Source organism: Betta splendens, chromosome 16, assembly GCF_900634795.4.
Source record: "Betta splendens chromosome 16, fBetSpl5.4, whole genome shotgun sequence".
Taxonomy (NCBI): domain Eukaryota; kingdom Metazoa; phylum Chordata; class Actinopteri; order Anabantiformes; family Osphronemidae; genus Betta; species Betta splendens.
This window is the reverse complement of record NC_040896.2, coordinates 87871-107184: the sequence shown is the minus strand read 5'-3', so window position 1 is coordinate 107184 and position 19314 is coordinate 87871. Positions and strand designations below refer to the sequence as shown.

Below are 19314 nucleotides of genomic sequence, written 5' to 3'. Positions count from 1 at the left end.
CTGTCGAAACAACACACGCAGGCACAAAGATGTGTTAGAGACGGTGCTGTGTGAGTGGCAGCCAGTTTTAGCATTTTTTCAGAATGTTTCCCTGGATGGACTCACACCAGTTTGGGCGGTCTGGAGTGGAGTGTAGTGCGGTAGGAGACAGGGAGGAAGACTGGCAATGTTTGTGAATAACAGATAGTGTTAAAGGATAAAGAACAACTCTGTAGCATAGACATTACCAGCCGTTTGTATCTGTCTGCATTGCTATTACAGCGTGTGAGAATATGCATATATGTCTGAGCTGCAGACAAAATACCCTTCGCAACTTCTTCCAGATTGTTAACTGCCACACAAGGCACAATAAGCTCCGGACATGCTATATGCTAATGTAAATAATGCATATACCTCTACTGTGCTATTTCCTGCCTCTTTTTTGTTGCTTTAAAAACAACCCTGTTAATTTGCTTCCTGCCTACACTCCAGTGGTGGAAAAAGTTCATCACCATACATGAACAGCAGTCCACGCTTCTAAATGCCAATTTGTCATTTCAGTTTGTTTTTTTTGACAATTTTTGCTGTGTTAATACATATGGAATGGAATTCTGAAAGGGTTTGGAATGTTTCAGATCTTTCTTTTATTGTTGCATTCAACTTCAGTTCAAAATATATCATTAACATACAGTATCAAAATACTGTACTGCTAAATAGCCACTTGGCCAATTGAAAACAATTATTTGTTACAATTAAATAAAATAAATTGTGTTAATTCCTTGTTAAAAGTATAAAAAGTATAAAAATCCAACTTAAACTTAAAATAAATTAAAAAAAATTAAAAAAATTGAAGATTTCATAATTTGCCCAAGGGAGAAATAAATATGGTTGTTGTGTGTGCATTTTATTTTGTTGTAAGGACAGTTTAGACATTATACAGCACTTACATGTTTTGTACTTCGTCATTTTGTTGTACACAAAATAACAACGCTTAAGGATAGAATTGTAGGATAGAATTTAAAATTCTCCTACTCACCTACAAAGTACTCAATGATAAAGCTCCTTCTTATCTTAAAGACCTTATAGTTCCTTATGCTCCCAGCAGAACACTTCGTTCTCAGAGCGCTGGGCTACTTGTGGTTCCTAGAGTGTTTAAATGTAGAACGGGGGGCAGAGCTTTTAGCTACCAAGCTCCTCTCCTCTGGAACCAGCTCCCTCTTCTTCCCTCTTCCTCTGTTTCCTTCTACCTCCTCTGTCCAATAACCTCCCATCATTGTCCCATGTTTAACTAACCTTGTCTCTTTCTCTCCAGTAGTTGTGCTTCTCTCCTCTCTCTCTCGCTCTCCTCCCCCCCACTCTCGCTCCCTCTCTGTCCTCACCTACAGGTATCATAGGACTCAAAGTTTGGTGTCTGTGATGGGCAGCTGCGGATCCAACCATCCTGCCTGTGTCCAGTCTCTGGTCCAACCATCCTGCCTGTGCTCTGTTGTTGCTTGTTGCTGTGCTTTTCTCTCTCTCTCTATCCTCTCACCCCAACCGGTCGAGGCAGATGGCCGCCCACATCCAGTCTGGTTCTGCTGGAGGTTTCTTCCTCGTTAGAGAGGGAGTTTTTCCTCTCCACTGTTGCTGTCAAATTAAATGCTTGCTGTATGTGGGATTTGTTGGGTTTAGTTTTAGTGTGAGGTTTTAAACCTTACTTTGTAAAGTGCCTTGAAATAACTTTGTTGTGATTTGGCGCTATATGAATAAAATTGAATTGAAATTGAATTGAATAATAATAAAAACTCATATTTCCAAAATGTGATACTGATATAGACTAAATGGGCTACTGTATTTACAACACAAAAGATGAGATGAGGTTGTTTTCCTAGTATACTAGTGTCTCAGTGAAGACTAACTACAATTAGAAGGCTTAAAAGGTTTTAAAATAGTTTTATACTTACAAGGACTGATGCAAGATACAAAATACAGTGAAAACAGCAAAAAAACAGATTTTTCATTACAGATCCACAAAGTTGAAAGAGTAGAAACATTTAATTAATTTTATTTCATTATTTATCACTGGTGACTGTCTGTGCATCATCCTCATACAAGATTTCATCAACAAGAACATCATTGCTATTGACAGGTATTTCTTGACATAGCTGTTCCTTGTAGGCTAAAGCAATTGTGTAGGGTTTACTGTTGAGTTGCTTCATGCAGCGCTGCAAGTAGCTGTCATAGAAGCCCTTCCCTCGTCCCAGACGCCTCCCCAGAGGGTCAAAACCTAAGCCTGGCACCAGGATTAGGTCCAAACCTCCTTAACAGAGAGCAGACATTGCCATCAGTTATAAAGGACTTAAAAATAATTGTATTATATAATAATATTGTCAGACAAAACATCCAGCAGGTTTTGATTAATTACAAAATGCAATTGATGATCATTAGCAAATGTAGACAACTAAATACAATTTCATCTAGTTAGCTCAATTACTGCAGTCAAGTAAGCAGCTGTCAAGCCAGCTTCTGCTTGAGTTTTGTTGCACATTGTTCTATAATCTATGTGAATGTGTTGATGTGACATGAAATGTATAACAATAAATTATTATAAAAGTATTGCAGAAGAAGTTGTACTATTTTAGTTATGGGCGAAAGGCGGGGTACACCCTGGACAGGTCGCCAGTCCATCACAGGGCAAAAGCTAAAACATTTGTGCTTAAATTTGAAACTTTGGGCTTAAAAATCACTCGAGTCAGATAGCTACCCTGGATGACATAACATTAGCTTCAGATTCTGAATTCTAATTCAGATCTGTGAGGAACCCTGGTGTCATCTTTGATCAGGATCTTAATTTTACATCATACATACGTCAACATTTTTTTCCTCCGCCGGTCGAGCTGGCTGCTGGTCAAAACTGCTCCTGCCCTCTTACTTCTATTCATTACTTTCGTCACTAATTAAGTTTATTTTTCTTTTGTGTGGTTAGTTGCATTAGTGTACATAACCTGTACACAACTTGTATATAGGTTTTCTTACTTTGGCGCAGCAGTAACACTGTTAAGAAGCTATGATGTGCGTTGGGACAGAGCGCACATTGTTTAAACCGTGGAGCAACTGATTACGTTGCGCAGCTCAGCAGTTCTCCCCAGGGACAGTTAATTAGTGAAGATCTGCCGTGGGCGCTGCGTCGGAGAACTATGTTGGGAGAACACGAGACGGTTCAGACCCGCTCTCCCCTCAGTCATCACAGGAAATGTGAAATCTCAACCAAACAAGATGGACGAGCTCGCGGTGCTCACATGGCACCAGCTGGAGTACAGGACAAGCAGCGTCCTACTGTTCACCAAGACCTGGCTGACTTGACTCATCCCGGACTGGTCGCACAATTGCTGTGTACGTCCCACCCTCCGCTAACGCTGACACAACTTCTGAGACCCTGCTCTCAGTCACCAGCAGGCTGCAAACACAGCACCCACAGGCCCTCTTCCTGATTTCTGGGGACTTCAAGCATGCACATCCTTCAGCTGCTCTGGCTACATTCACCTAGTATGTCACCTGCCCCACCAGAGACAATAAACCACTGGAATTATTCTACGCCAACACCAAAGAGGCCTTCAGCGCATTCTTCCCCCCACCCCTGGGCAGAGCTGGACATAACATACTGTACGGTGGCCCTGAAGTGCAAGTTGCAAACAAACAAAAAGACAAAACGCAACGACACTAACAGGAAACACAACCACATTTCAACATTACAGAAAAGGTAGGGACCAGATCTGATTGGTCACAAGCTAAGTCAGCCAAACTTTCACTTAACTTACACAAAAACGGGGCTATGCTGCGCTAATTAAAATATTAAGGGATATTTAACGAAGGGTTTTATCAGACTTACTATTTAACAAGGCCAAACTTAGTACAATACGGTATGGCACAGCTTATATACTGAGCTGAAACTTGTCTAAGTGCCTTGTTCAGTAGCTGCTTCTATCAGTTTCGGTTTGGGCGTCCAATTATTTAATGTTAAAATATGTTGAGAGCTTATCGAAGCTTGCAGTCTGACGCACTGGGTCGTGTGGCCATGGTATGTATTCATGTATGTATGCATGCATGCATATTTATGTATGTACATACAGACTGCAAGCCTCGGCATGCATGCATGCATGCATGCATGCATACATGACTGTCTCAGGGACCTCTTTGCACAGTCTACACCTTGGGTCTTGTCTGGTGTGGTAGATCTGGGCCTCTATGGCTCTGGTGCTCAAGGCCTGCTCCTGTGCAGCCAGGATGAGTGCCTCTGTGCTGTCCTTCAGCCCAGCCCTATCAAGCCAATGGTAGGTGTTGGGGCAGTGTGAGGGTTGTGGTAGTGCCAAATGAATTAGCAACACCACCTAGTCTCAAAAAGGGCTGAGTTTGATTAGCCTCACACGGGTTTGCACCAATTATGTTGGGGATATGCGAGGAGCACAAATTATAATAATTGGATTTATAGCTCCTGAGTGGAGACACCAATTATGTTTATAATTTAGATTCACAAATTTTGGTTATTAAATATATAACTATATGACGGAAGTCTATAGTTTGGTAAGTGACACACTTAACTATTATTGATTTAATAATTATTAATTGAATTAATAATTACTTAATTTACGGGGCACTACCATCTTACCGGGGACCAATAACCAATTTGGAATAGCCAATACAGTCTCATTTGTATTTAAGTTGGTTGAAGGACTCCGTACCATAGCCAACTCAATTTACCAGTGCTGCAAAACCATATACAAATAATCACAGACAACGACCAATTAAATTATGAACGATTTATTAAACAATTAATATTAACTCCAGTGTCAACACTATCTTGGATAACTCAGCAAATCACAATTAATCGTATGGTGTGTTCGTCTGGAAATACTGTATGTGTATGCGCGTTACCTGAGATAAGAGGGGTGTGTGTGTGTGTGTGTGTGTGTGTGTGAGAGAGTGAGTGAGAGAGTGAGAGAAGGAAGGAGAAAGAAGGGAGCGTGCGGAGAGAAGTAGGAGAGCAAGGGTTGCTCGATCCAGGTGAGAACATCCAGCGTTTCGTGGAGAAAACAAGGGTCTTTGGTCACGGCAGCTTTTATAACCATGTTTTCGGTCATGCCCGTCCTATTGTTTGGTCCTGATGTCCAGGTTCCTCCTCCATTTGTCGCTTGTATCAGCAAGGAGTTGGATGTCTCAGCGGGGGAGCCAAGTATGGTTCCCCAGCCTGCGCTCAGATTTGAAATCTCTTTGTTCTCACTCACTACTATCAGGATGAAGACATTACATGCAGACCGCAGTACCTCCTTTGTTTGAGCATGTGGGACCTTAATAATAATTGTTAATAACAGATTATACAGATGAGGTCCCCCAACATAGGATTTGTTGAGATCAGCCACTTCAGTTATGTTCTGGTGGAACATCCTGTGTAAGGGCTTGTCCTCCCATCATGGTCCCTCTTCCAGCATCTCATCCTCTGTTCTCCACTGCCTGAGACATTCACTCAGCACGTCATCTGTTGGGGGCCTTATCCTTGATGTACCTATGGATCTTGGATGTTTCATCCTGGATAGTGGCTCTCATGCTCACTAGTCCTCGGCCTCCTTCCTTGCGGCTAGCGTACAGTCTCCGGGTGCTGGATTTGGGGTGGAACCCTCCATGCATGGTGAGGAGCTTTGTGTCTTAACATTTGTGGTCTGTATCTCTTCCTTTGGCCACCTTATTATTCCCGCAGGGTATCTGATCACTGGCAGAACGTAGCTGTTTATTACCCGGGATTTGTTCTTGGCATTGAGCTGGCTTCTTAGGACTTGCCTTACTCGTTGGAGGTATTTGGCTGTTGCCGCTTTCTTTGTTGCCTGTTCAAGGTTGCCATTCACCTGTGGTATTCCAAGGTACTTGTAACTGTCCTCAATGTCTGCTATTGTTCCTTCTGGGAGTGAGACCCCTTCTGTGTGGATTACCTTGCCTCTCTTTGTCACCATCCTCCCACATTTCTCGAGCCCGAATGACATCCCGATGTCCGAGCTGTAGATCCTGGTGGTGTCAATCAGCGAGTCGATGTCTCGCTTACTCTTGGCGTACAGCTTGATGTCATCCATTCCGGAGTCGGTATCCATAGCCAGTATCCGTAGCCAGTCTTGTTTATTATTTGGCTGAGAGAGTTCAGACCTATGCAGAACAGCAGCGGGGACAGTGCATCTTCTTGGTACAGGCCACATTTGATGGATACTTGGGCAAGTTGGCTTCCCATATAAAACGAAAATTCTATTCTCACCCTCTGCGGGTAGTCTCATCCATTTTCCAAGCTCGGGTACTCTACCAGAGGCCAGGAAGCTTAAGGGTTCTGCGCAGTATCCTTGCTGCTCCTAGGGCTGCACTTCTGGACTGAGACGTCGGATGTATTTCTGTGAATAACTTGGAGGAAGCTACAACATGTGTCTGCATACTTATGTTTAGATTCACACACAGCTACTCTACGGGTGAAGGTTACTTCTTTGTACCTGTGGAAAGTTAGCTATCTTAAGCATAACTGTTTCTTAACTGGCTTTCTAGTTGATGTCTGTTCTAGTGCCAAGCAATTGATAAAAGTAAAACATGGAGAGAACTAGTAGGGCGTCTGCTTCACAGAAGTTAAGCACTGTTACCTTGTTAATTAAGTCATTTTAGGTGGATTAATAATACAGTTGCTAACTGAGTATTACGTTTATTGTCCAGCATCATGATGATGTCTTTCCTGACCATCCAACAAACAGGTGTTTTATCATCTACATGCAGGAAAGTAAGTGAATACAATATTTTTGTTTACACAAAAATACAAATATTTGTTAATGAACCTGAACTGACTAACTGTTCAGACATGTGACACTTACACCATACAGTGGGCAGACTAGACATATTTATCTGTAATTAATTAAAGTATTACCATCTATCATGTTGTAATGCTGTAGAATAGCAAACAAAATGTATGCATCTTAGTGCTGACAATAAATTTCCTGTTAAAAACCATCTTGCTACAGTAGCATAATTAGATGTAACGCTAACATAAGTGCATATTATTATTGATTTTTGTCTTGTTGTTTGTGATCCTCAGACCTCCCTGTTCTTCACCAAGATGGAAACGAGCCCTCTTCTATTCGAGATTCCAAAACTTTACAGAGGGAAATTGCTTCATCTGCTTTGATTGCAGAAACAAAAGTAGCTAGTGGCTAGTTTTACAACTGATTCTAGTGAGTGTGTGTGCGTGATGTACAGGTAGGTGTGATAACATTGCTTATTGTACAGTCTAATTGCAGCAAAGAGCAAAGATCTCCTTCACACAGCAAAAGTGGATCAGTCCGTCACTTAAGCTGCTCCCCAAATCACGTGTGTCCTGCAGTGGGTAAAAATCAGGGTCCAGGGTAGATGTCGGCTTTGCCAGGACCCTTTTGTCACCCACCTCTTGTATTGCATCCAGAGCACAGCCCAAGACAGAGCTGACCTCTGAACTACTATGTTCCTATTTTGTCAGTCTATATACCTGTTTGCAGTAAAATTGTTTTCTGCAAACAAATGCAGGGTAATTTGGCACATGCAAGTATGCATGTATAACACAATACAGTAGAAGAAAGGGAGAAGCTACTTCTCCCAGTCAGAAAAACTGGACAAATTTTATACATAAAGCTGAGATCTACCTAAAGGGTCTTAGCTTTACATATCTAATAACATTTTAATCTACAGTTATAAACTGTAAATGATAATTATTTAATCTTATTACCTCCAAAGAATGCTTCCTCTCGGCTGTTGTCATCATCTTCAGGCTGTCGAATGTTCCATGAAGTTAGAGGCAGTGTCTCAATGTCATGCAAACTTCTGACCTGCAACATGACCATATGTCTGCTGCTGATCTTATATTTAGGGACAAAGCAAGTTTTTCCTTGCTTAAAAATGTCCTTGATGATTTCCTCAGTGTGCACTTCATCACTCATGTTGAGAAATACGGCAATTCGAGTACAAGACAAATATTTGGGATGTTGGAACAGCTAAAAAAGAAAACAGATGAAACACGCGCGCGCGCGCGCACACACACACACACACACACACACACACACACACACACACACACACACACACACACACAAAGTTAGAACGTGAAAGGAGTCCATGAGCAGAAGTGAAAGTATCTGTTAATGCTAACAGAGGCCTACTACAACTAAAATATTTATAAGTAGAGTAAGAGTGGATTAATTACCTATTTATTTAAACATTTTACCAATGCCTTAGAAAAGACATAAGCCTGAGCTGCAGTACTACCACGCGGGCGGAAGACACAGTGGGAAAAAACATGACTTCCTTACTCCCAATGCCTGGCAGCACAATTATTTTAATATGTTCCATTTACTGTTACGTTACCTTTTGTGAAACAACTACAGACTGTTGTCGTTTCTCCTCCTCACTCAACGCTGCAATCCGTCGCTTTATTTCTTTCCTCAGCTCCTGTTTTGCTGTTCTTAATGCGGCCATTGTGCCGCTGCAACAGATGTCCAACTCGAGACCTCCCACTCGACTCAGCATCGCTCTTTTGAAGCGGAAGTGTCGTCAAGCAGAATCTCGAGGGCGTTCCAAATCACGTGTTCAATGAGAGCAAATCACGTGACCGCCAAGCGGTTTATCTGTGGCTTGAACTGATGTTTTAATATGTCAGAGCTTCATAAACGTTGCAAGCGGAGAGATCTATAAGAATATATATGATCTATAAGATGGACAGGTTTCACATTACAGGTATCTGTATTTATGACAAGTTCAAAACGTAATTAAAGACTACAACTACATTTTGACAAGTCGCAATTCCAATAAAAATGTTCTTTATTAGTCAGAAATCAGTGCCATGCAAACAACTCTTTTCCAAAGCTGGAAAGGTAGTAAGAAGGTGATTAAAGTCATGTTCTGTGGAAAAATAAAATAAAACAAAAGTCTTTGATTTAACTGAATGACAAACATGTCTCTCCTTAATGTAGTGATAAACAGTTGCAGAAGCACCAAATACAGCTCTAATAACATCGGACTATCAAACATTTGCCACATCAAGGCTACTTATATATTATTATCTACAGAGAAACACAATTACACACCTTTGATTAAATAACTTTTATTTGACAATAAAACATGGAATGTGATCCTGAACAACCACATATTAGCGAGGGTTTGATGGTCAGTCTGCTCTGATGCAGTTCTCACACACAACCAGGAGTCGTTGTTCTGACTGTGTCATATGGCGTCGAGCAAATCGAGTGATTTACGTCACGCTATTTGCTTTGTATGTACATTGCATCACATAATGAACCTTACATATACTTCTATATGATGTAAAAGTAGTCAAAGCAAACGACATCAACAACAGCATGGTTGCGCTTTTTCCTGTAACAACAGCATGGCGGAAAAGTCTGCAAACACTCGCCATTTTTGCGCTCGCTACTATATGCTTTCCATCATCTACAAATGCCATGGTGTTCAGTTCATCATGAATGACCTGAACATTGAGCATAAAGACCAAGGAGGCTGATATCTGGCTTTTATGCGCTGATCGACATGCTGAAGCCGAAGAGGAAATTACGTTTTCCATGCTTCGGCTAAACGCTTGATTGAAACTGCAAACTGAAAAATACGACAGTGACACCAAGTGACACCAAGAAAGCCTGCAGTGAAGAAAAAGGTTGATGATGAGCATCGACAATTTCAAGAAAAGTGTGAAATGCATTATTTCTTTGTTGAGCACAGCGCACCCCGACATGTCTTATTTCAATAATTAACTCTTCCAAGGTTTACTTGTGTAAAGTCTTAAACCTTATACCTTACCATGTAAAATGCCTTGAGAAAACCTTGTTGTTATTTGGCCTGCCAGACCCCCCCGCGACAGGCCCAAGCACTTACCAGAGGGAGTAGGACGACTAGGGCAGGGAGTAGAGTTTGTGAGAACCATTTCAAACATCCTTTGTCCTGTATAATGTGTTCTATGAGGAATTTTATATCGTATTGTAAATTTGTATTTTTTGTCATTCTGAATAAATTAGAACATATATTATTCTAGAACCTGTGATCAGTGGTGATATCCAGATCAGCTTCCCATTTAGAATTTGGAAGGCTCACTGTCTGAATTTGGAAAGCTTCCTGTCTCACATATAGATTTTTGATACTGTCCTTTTCCCTGATATATCAATAAAGCGTTCTATTGCTGGCGCCGGTTGCATCTGGATAGGAATATATTTAGTTTTTGCATTAAGTATTGACTTTAGTTGTTGATATTTCAGATGTGTTATCCCTTTGATATGCCAAGTTGGAAAGTGTATTCCCTTTTTGTTTTGGCCTGTAGGTGGCGATTGACTCCCACTTTTGGTCCTAACACATCGTAGTTGCTTACGTTATATAGCCTCTTGTAGTACAATCAATGATCAGATCTATGGTGGCCTAGTGGTTGATACGCATGGCTGCAAATCTTTTTGTCCGGGGTTCGAGTCTGAGTGGAAAGCGTTTTTTTAAATTTTAATTATTGGAAAAACAGCGTCTCATCATCATCATGTGATCACGAGATGACAACGTTGTATTACTTAGTGAATGGATCGCCGAAACCCTGAACCGCTGGTCGCGTTATAGTATGAAGTTATGAACGTAAGTAAAATATGGCAAATTATGGCAGTTTAAAACCGAAAATAAGAAGCGGAACGGTGCACCCTCCCTCGTGCAGCGTTCGATTTGTGGCAGACAAGCTACTGTAACCCTGATTTCTCGCTGTTGGTACGGGCAATTTTCTTTACGTGGTATGCTTCTTTAATGCACCTCACGGCAAGACAGTACGGCACATGTACACTTTTTTCTTTACGCCGCTCTTACCCAACCTTTTTCCTGTCCCCCGTCAACAAGGGCAGGTAGGAACTAATGTTAATGACAAATAAAATCACAGTAGCTGAAATGTCACGTTTCCCAAACCTAAAATAAAAAAAAAATAAAAAAGAATACTAACTAAGGTTACACTACTATAATTTAAAAAAAGTGAATAAGGATGATCTAGACCAGAGGTCTGCCACCGGTAACACCCACGTTTTCAATGAAATAAACAAACACTAGGAGCCGCGGGGGGCGGCAATATTATATTATTTGAGAACATTCAACATTTGTTTTACATAAAAGTCATAAAGACATAAAAGTCAGGGCTCAGAGATCTAACATTTTATATTTTATTGACAGAAGATCGTAGCAATTAACAGCATACCTATTCAGTCCTTGTTCTCTTTTATATGGAATATGAGCAACGATCAAATGTAAGCGTCATATTACGCCTTGTAAAACCATAAAAACTGTTCAGGCCGTTAACAGATGAAAAAACATTGTCAAGGCATCGACAAGGACAGCTAACTCGCTTTTCCCTGCTTCAAACAGCTGCTGTAACTGAGAGCAACTCGTGCGGCATCACCGGTCAAACTCGTCAAAGCAAAAGAGCTCAGTGCAGCATTTACAAATCACATGTGAACGTCTTAATTTTTTTTTTTTTTTTTGTAAATAAAAATAATGTTTGCCCTGTTCATAACTTACCTGACTGCTGTGGATCACTAGTCTTGTGTGTATATAGTGTGACAGACAGTGTGACAGACTTTAGGTGTGTGGCTAACCTTGAGTTTCTGTGTATTCTGAGTTGTGTGTTGTCTATGTATGTGCATGTGTTTCCCCTGTGCAGTAGATGTTTGTGTGTGGCTGCTGGAGGGCTACATAGCTGGCTGACTATGTGGGAAAAGAATAGGAAAGAGAAGGGTGTACACAGTGTGGAGTGAAAGTAGGTGATGGAAAAAGAGTAAAGGGAAGGAAAATAAAGTGGAAGGAAAGTGAGGGAGTGATTGACATTAGAATGACAAACATTTACATGAAACATCTGTGAGAGAATGAGTTTGAATATTGGATGTAAAGTTATAACACTTAGTTGCCTTGCATCTATTATTTTCTTTTAACAAACCTTTTATATTAAACCATTTTTGTTGCATACCACCTGCTAGTACAGCCACGGAGTTGCTTTCCGGTCCCGGTAGAGCTCTCTGTTGACGTACAGTTTGTCGACGCTGATGACAGCCCTGCAGCCTTCTGCCATGAACGTTTTACGGATGGGGAACAGTCAGCGGGGGCGGTTGAGGATCTCCTTGGTGAACTGATCGTTAACTTCAGGTTAACTTAACTTCAGCTGTCTGTCTGTTAAGCAGTTTCTTCTGCTTAAAGTCATGAAACTTGGCAACGATGATTCGAGGGCGCTGGCCATCCGGTCGTCTTCTTCCGAGTCGGTGGAAACGATAAAACACCAGGTTGTCCCTCATGCTGCGGGGCCTGCAGATCAATGATGCCTTCTTTTATTTTTTTATTTTCAGCCGCTAGCTGAGCTACATCCTTCGTCAGGGACTGCAACGTTCCCTTCAGGGCCTCGCCCTCAGTGGCGAGAGAAACCATCTGCTGATGGCTGATTTCCAGGGATTCGCCGAGGGCCATAAACTCTTCGTGGAGGAGTTCCACTAACGCCAGACGCACATCAAAGCTGGTTATTTTTTTCTCTATGGACTCCAGGATGTCCGTGATGTTTTATTTCGCCGAGCTAGCTTTAGGTGACTCAGGTGAGTCAGACAGACAGGATCTTTTGTTTGGAGCTGTGTCCTTTTTCCCCAAGACCAGACGCTCGAAGCACTCGTCGATGTACTCTAAACTTTCTTCGGTGTTATCCAGAATGATAAGATGGTTGATTGTTTTCCGTAGAATGAAGTAGTTATTTATATATTTAAATTGGCGGAAAGTTTGTCACGCTGTTGTTTACTGCCGTTGTCGCGCCGCCTTGTTGAATTTCTCGTGCTGTTCTCACAGAATCTCGCGTTCTCTCACAGCATCGCGTTCTCCCCTTTCACAGTCCTCCCCTCTTACAGTCCTCTTCTCACATTTCAGTGAGGATCAAAAAGTTTTTAACAGTGGTTTTCCGCGTTTTCCTCCGCCTGCTCTGGAATCCCCGAGAACACCAGGTTGTCTCTCATGCTGCAGGCCTGCAGATCAATGATGCTTTCTTTAACTTTTTTATTTTCGGCTGCTAGCTGAGCCACATCCTCCTTCAGGGATTGCACCGTTCCCTTCAGGGCCTCATTGTAGTTGGCGAGGGAAATCACCTGCTGCTGGCTAAATTTCAGGGAGTCGCGGAGGGCCTGGAACTCTCTGTGGAGAACTTCCGCTAACGCCAGACGCATGTGGAAGCTATCTACAGTCGTAGCACTTCAAAGCAACCACCTTTTTTAATGCAGTACGATTGCGACGCCACCGCGCAACGCAACTAGGGATTTTTAATCTTGCAGAAAGCTGAAAAAAATCAGGGTGCTAGTCTTGTTTGTTTTAACCGCCAGGTGGCGCAAAGATGTGAGGTCTGACTGTTCATTTCTATCTGTGTCTGCATATTAAGCACAAAAAACGATGTCATGGTATTGTATCATTAAATGTAGAGTAGTTCATTTTTACTTATTATAGTTTATTATGCGTCTTTGCTCGCTAGTGCATGCCAGTGTTTGTTGTTAATTGTCGAAGCTGCTGATGTTTTTACACAGTTCCCAGACCAGCAGAGAGACACAGTCCCTCCTCCAGCCAATCCAATACGACAAAATAAGTGTAAGAAAGTGAGACTCTTATTTTGAAACACAGTACAACGAAGACAGGAAGGTACTCAAGGGCAACTTAAGTAATAGATTTATATTTTCCTTTCAAGACAACGTCGGCTAAATTCTAGACGTTTTCTAGTTAAATTGTTCAGAAAATAAAATACAAAGAACATCCGTTTTCTCGTTTCTCTTGATTTAAGCAAAAAACGGAATTTAATCACAGCAACCTTAAAAGCCTGTCGTACAAAGCCTATATGCAAAGATTGGTTGATTTGATTTAATATGGACAAGCTGATTAAAGGTAGAACTTCGAGTAATCTGGTTGGGATTGGGTCTAAGAGACATGTGGACGGGGCGGCGCGGTGGTGCGGTGGGTAGCACTGTCGCCTCACAGCAAGAAGGTTCTGGGTTCGATTCCCGGAGTCGGCCCTGGTGCCGCGTGGGTTCTCTCCGGGTTCTCCGGCTTCCTCCCACAGTCCAAAGACGTGCATTAGGTTGATTGGCTTCTCTCTCTCTCTCCCGTAGGTGTGAGTGTGTGAGTGAATGGTTGTCTGTCTATGTGTTGCCCTGCGATGGACTGGCGACCTGTCCAGGGTGTACCCTGCCTCTCGCCCGTAGCCAGCTGGGTTAGCCGTAGCCAGCACCCCGTGACCCCGCACTAGGGAGTAAGCGGTTAAGAAAATGGATGGATGGATGGAGACATGTGGACGACTTGGAAGAATTAATTATTGAAGTTAACTTTATATGAGTCATGAGGGAAAGCTTTCTAAGTAAGATGGAGGACTTGGTAAATGTATTAAAGTTGTTGGATCTAGACAGTGATTTCTGTCATTTGAAGGAACTCTCTGCTCAATGTCTTTTCTAATAGCATAAAGTGCTTTTTTATATATTATTAGACTGCCCTTCTATGCAATGCAGCTTACATTTATTTTGTTCCACTGCCTTTTTAGTTGTTGGGTCCTGTGCTTTAGGCTTTCTGAGTTATACTGTACCTTGAAGCTAACCTCCTCTGATTCACTGCCTTCTTCAGAGGGAGAGCCACTGTGTCTAACATTGTATATAGAGAAGCTGCAGCATCATCTACAAGACAATCAACCTGTTCATAAAAATTAAGGTGATTGTTCTCCTCTGTGTAGCTACAAGACAATGAGGCAAAAGATTGTGAAATTATCTGCTTAAATCTGGCAACAGCGTTGTCAGATAAAAATCTGCCATAGTAAGATTTCTTTCCAGCTGCTTCAAGGTCAATTATGGTAAATTCAAAAGTTAAGAAATGGTCAGATAAAAGAGGATTTTGGGGAAGAACTATTAAATTACCAATTTCCACCCCATATGTCAGAACAAGATCGAGGGTATGGTTTAAACGATGAGTGGGTTCATTTACATGTTGAGTAAAACCCATAGTGCCTATTAATGAATTAAAAGCAGTGCTGAGGCAGTTACTGTCAATATCTACATGAATGTTAAAGTTCCCACTACAATGACTTTATCTGTGCTAAGAACTAAGATAAAGAATTCAGAGAATTCAGTTAAGAACTCTGAATATGGCACAGGAGGACAATAAACAATACAAAACACAACTGGCTTTTGAGTTTTACAGTCTGCGTCAGAAAGGCTCAGAGTGAGGCTCTGAAATGAGTTGAAACTATGTTTAGGGTTAGGATTACTTAACAAATCTGAGTTATAAATTGCTGCTACTACTTCACCTTGGCCTGTACGTCTAGGAACATGATAGTTGATGTGACTCATTTAAACTAACACATTGATCCTGCCGCAGCCAGGTTGTGTAGTACATTTATGTATCATATTACACATATCACATATAGGTGCAGTGACTGTTCTATAACCCTTGTATTTTGGCAGAGTCGTTGTCTAAGGAATGTCTGGGATAAACTCCAGGAAACAGACATTTACTTTTGAGTAAACACTTATTGTTGGCCAGTTGTATCAGGCCAGAAGTTAGAATGAAACCAGATGTCTAGCTGACGTAGGATGAGGGTCTAAAAGCTCGTGAGAGGCAGAGCCCCACGGACTGATGGATGACTAGTACTAGTCAACTAGTCAAAATTCAGGGTTGTTTAAAAGACATCAAATCCTGGATGTCCCAAAACTTCCTTCAACTAAACTCAGATAAAACCGAGATTCCTATTGTTGGACCTAAAAATCTGAGAGAGACACTATTGAGTCAGATAGCCACCCTGGATGGCATAACATTAGCTTCAGATTCTACTGTGAGGAACCTTGGTGTCATCTTTGACCAGGATCTCTCTTTTACATCATACATTAAACAAATCTCCAGAACCGCCTACTTCCACCTTAGAAATATAGTTATAATCAGAAGCATCCTCTCTCAGAGCGATGCAGAGAAACTGATCCAGGCATTTGTTACCTCTAGGCTGGACTACTGTAACTCCTTACTCATATGATGTCCTAACAGCTCCTTAAAAAGCCTACAGCTTATTCAAAATGCTGCAGCCAGAGTTCTGACAAGACTTACAAAGAGAGATCACATTTCTCCTACATTAGCTTCTCTGCACTGGCTGCCTGTAAAATGTAGGATAGAATTTAAAATTCTCCTACTCACCTACAAAGTACTCAATGATAAAGCTCCTTCTTATCTTAAAGACCTCATAGTTCCTTATGCTCCCAGCAGAACACTTCGTTCTCAGAGCGCTGGGCTACTTGTGGTTCCTAGAGTGTTTAAATGTAGAACATTGTCCCATGTTTAACTAACCTTGTCTCTTTCTCTCCAGTAGTTGTGCTTCTCTCTCTCTCTCTCTCTCTCTCTCTCTCTCTCTCTCTCTCTCTCTCTCTCTCTCTCCCGCTCTCCCTCTCTGTCCTCACCTACAGGTATCATTGGACTCAAAGTTTGGTGTCTGTGATGGGCAGCTGCGGATCCAACCATCCTGCCTGCATCCAGTCCCTGGTCCTACCATCCTTCCTGTGCTCTGTTATTGCTTGTTGTTGCTTGTTGCTGTTGCTGTGCTTTTCTCTCTCTCTATCCTCTCACCCCAACCGGTCGAGGCAGATGGCCGCCCACATCCAGTCTGGTTCTGCTAGAGGTTTCTTCCTCGTTAGAGAGGGAGTTTTTCCTCTCCACTGTTGCTGTCAAATTAAATGCTTGCTGTATGTGGGATTTGTTGGGTTTAGTTGTGAGGTTTTAAACCTTACTTTGTAAAGTGCCTTGAAATAAGTTTGTTGTGATTTGGCGCTATATAAATAAAATTGAATTGAATTAAATTGAATGACTGGGACGTTGGGGTTCTCAGGCTGACACACTTCTGCAGGAGACCAGGCGGCCTCTCACCGCTGCTCTGTCCTTTCTTCCTTGCTGATAATATTATGTCACCACTTGTAATAAATTTGAGATGTATCTCTTTAAACGGTAACGCAGTGGTGGTTTGAGTTTGTCCATTTCAATCTGGCAGCTGTAAATTTACTACAGTTTCACTGAGACAGAACAGATCTATGTTATGGTCACTTATCAAGTCATTTAACAAGGATTTAGATGAGAGAAATCTGATATTTAATAAACCACACTTTATTAACTTACTCTTACTTTGTTTTGTAAAGAGGAACCATTTTGATGTTTATTAAATTCTGGTAAGTCACTCCTCTTTGATTCGTTTGTGACTTGTATAATCTAGGTGGTTGGGGAGGAATCTCACAATCTCTATATAACACTTAACTATGACCGCTGTATTCTCTAACTTCACGTTTCGGACTATGGAGTCACCAATGATCAGAGTGGGTTTCTCAGTGGGTGTGTTGCTGAGTGGGAAAAAATTTTATTATTTTAATTATTTGAAACGTAAAGCTGTTGGTTGTAAACTGTGGGCGCCTGTCTAAAGCTATGTTTCTTACGAGCTGTCAGTCAGTCATGACCCAGCTGCGTGGGGCCTGCCAAGGGACTGGTAGCAGCAAAGCTAGGAGGCTCCGCACCAGCTAAAAGGCCCAACATAAAACACACAGAGCACCGAACAGAGTGAGAAGGAGAGGAACAGGGGGAAGCCATAGCAGGAAAGTAGGCTAGCTGCTACGCTAGCAGAGAAAACACTTGATAACTGAGATTTGCAGGACGTTTAAAGGGCTCATATCATGCAAAATCCACTTTTTAGACATTTTGGAGCGTTCCTATGACTCTATGGGTCACATATACACACACTGAGCACGGTAGAAATGCATTTCCTGCTTTTTTCACATTTTGAAAACGTAAATTTTCTCATCCAATGGAGAGAGATATCTACTGTTCTGAGGCCGTTACCCAGGTTTCGTCACAGTGGTTGAAAGTTCTCCTTGCAAATCCTGAACCACCACCCCCACAATGATCCCGAACCAAAACTGGACTTCCGCCATTTCCCCCCTCACTCACCGTGAACAGACCAGCACGGCAGCGCCCAAGTCCTCCCATAGAAATAGTTCGGTTCTTAGGTGTTCTAACCAACACCAAAGTGTATTCACTTTACCAAGGGATCAACAAGTGAGGACTTTGTGGGTCACTTTTATTTTTAACGGACCGGTGCCAGAAACACTGCCTCAGCATTTATACGTATGTACATTTCAAACGAGGGTGCGTACAATGCTGAATTTGTTTTACGGCTCCTGTTGAAAAATAGAAAGAAATAGAAATGAACCCTTAATAGTCCCACAGTGGGGAAATTCATTCTCTGCATTTGACCCATCCCCTTGGGGGAGCAGTGAGCTGCCACATGAGCGGCGCTCGGGGAGCTAGCGCGAAGTGTCTTACTCAAGGACACACCTGATGCCGAGGCAGGGGATCGAACTGCAGACCTTTTGCCTTCCGAGGTCGACACGCTACCAACTGAGCTACCAGGCCGCCTGGATCTATTCCTACAGTCCGTCATCCACTCACTGAAGTAAGTACATGCTTAATACTTATAATGTTTTAAAATGTTAGTTTGTCCGTTTAAAATATAGTAACCTATGTGTGGGGCAAGTTACTAGCTAGCTATGCTAACGGCTACAGCAAGTCGAGCCTTTCTCCCCTTCAAATGTGCTCATGTGGGCTCCTGCAGCCACACACCTGTGTGGATAAAAGCTAATGACTATCATATCGGCATCGAGCGGCGACAGGCAGGAAGCGGTGGATCTAGCTCGCTGTAGTAAGTTTGTGCTTGATACTTGTGATATCTAAATATGTTAGTTGGGTCTGTTTAAAATGCAGTAACCCATATGTGAGACAAGCTAATCGCTAGCGTCGCTAACGGCTACAGTGAGTCAACCGAGCCTTTGTCCCTTTCAAATGTGCTACTCTGAGTTGGCGCAATCACACACCTGTGTGTGTTATTGGCCTTCGATCGCCGACAGGCAGGAAGCGGTGGATCGAGCTTTTGTCCTGTTGACGTGCTGCCGCTCCTGTTTGTGTGTTGCGTTAGCCGTTAGCATGCCTTTAGGCCTTTGCACTTTAGAGCTACAGCTGGTCAATCGTTACAAAAAGAACCTGCAGATGATCGCGGTTATGTTTATTACCCCGTCCTGTGTCACAGCCTAAATCAACTTGTGATTTTGGGTTATGTCATTGTTCTATCAAATTCTAACATGATTAGTTGGAATGATTACTGTGTTGTGTTTCAAGCTTAGTTGCTAATTAGTCACATCTCTACAATACCTGCTGCTTATCTGGTCAGTTACCTATAGCTTGTACCATAGCCATTATATTTGTAGGACCAATACAATT

General features: G+C 42.1%; 1 protein-coding gene across 3 annotated transcripts; it reads right to left on the bottom strand.

Annotated features, from left to right (window-relative positions):
- Positions 1–1896: 1896 nt before the first annotated feature.
- mthfs (5,10-methenyltetrahydrofolate synthetase (5-formyltetrahydrofolate cyclo-ligase)) lies at positions 1897–8554 on the bottom strand. Of its 3 annotated transcripts, none has more exons than XM_055503298.1 (4): positions 8368–8554; positions 7733–7832; positions 6254–6363; positions 4761–6147 (listed from the first exon to the last, which is right to left on the bottom strand). In XM_055503298.1, exons 3-4 carry the CDS (start codon positions 6274–6276, stop codon positions 5565–5567), a joined length of 606 nt encoding a protein of 201 aa, XP_055359273.1. In that variant the 5' UTR covers positions 6277–6363; positions 7733–7832; positions 8368–8554; the 3' UTR covers positions 4761–5564. The 3 variants fall into 3 exon arrangements, with proteins under 3 accessions (XP_028986148.2, XP_055359273.1, XP_055359272.1); XM_055503297.1 differs by having other exon boundaries at positions 6254–7348; positions 8368–8553; XM_029130315.2 differs by lacking the exons at positions 4761–6147; positions 6254–6363 and adding an exon at positions 1897–2278 and having other exon boundaries at positions 7733–7997; positions 8368–8542.
- Between the last annotated feature and the right edge of the window lie 10760 nt (positions 8555–19314).

What these genes read in the sequence shown, in the direction of transcription:
- mthfs (XM_029130315.2), bottom strand. Translation starts at nt 8,529, where the DNA reads ATGCTGAGTCGAGTGGGAGGTCTCGAGTTGGACATCTGTTGCAGCGGC. An exon ending in CTGTAGTTGTTTCACAAAAG is followed by an intron (nt 7,998 to 8,367) that starts GTAACGTAACAG and finishes TTTCTTTTTTAG; the next exon opens with CTGTTCCAACATCCCAAATA. An exon ending in AGAGGAAGCATTCTTTGGAG is followed by an intron (nt 2,279 to 7,732) that starts GTAATAAGATTA and finishes CTCTCTGTTAAG; the next exon opens with GAGGTTTGGACCTAATCCTG.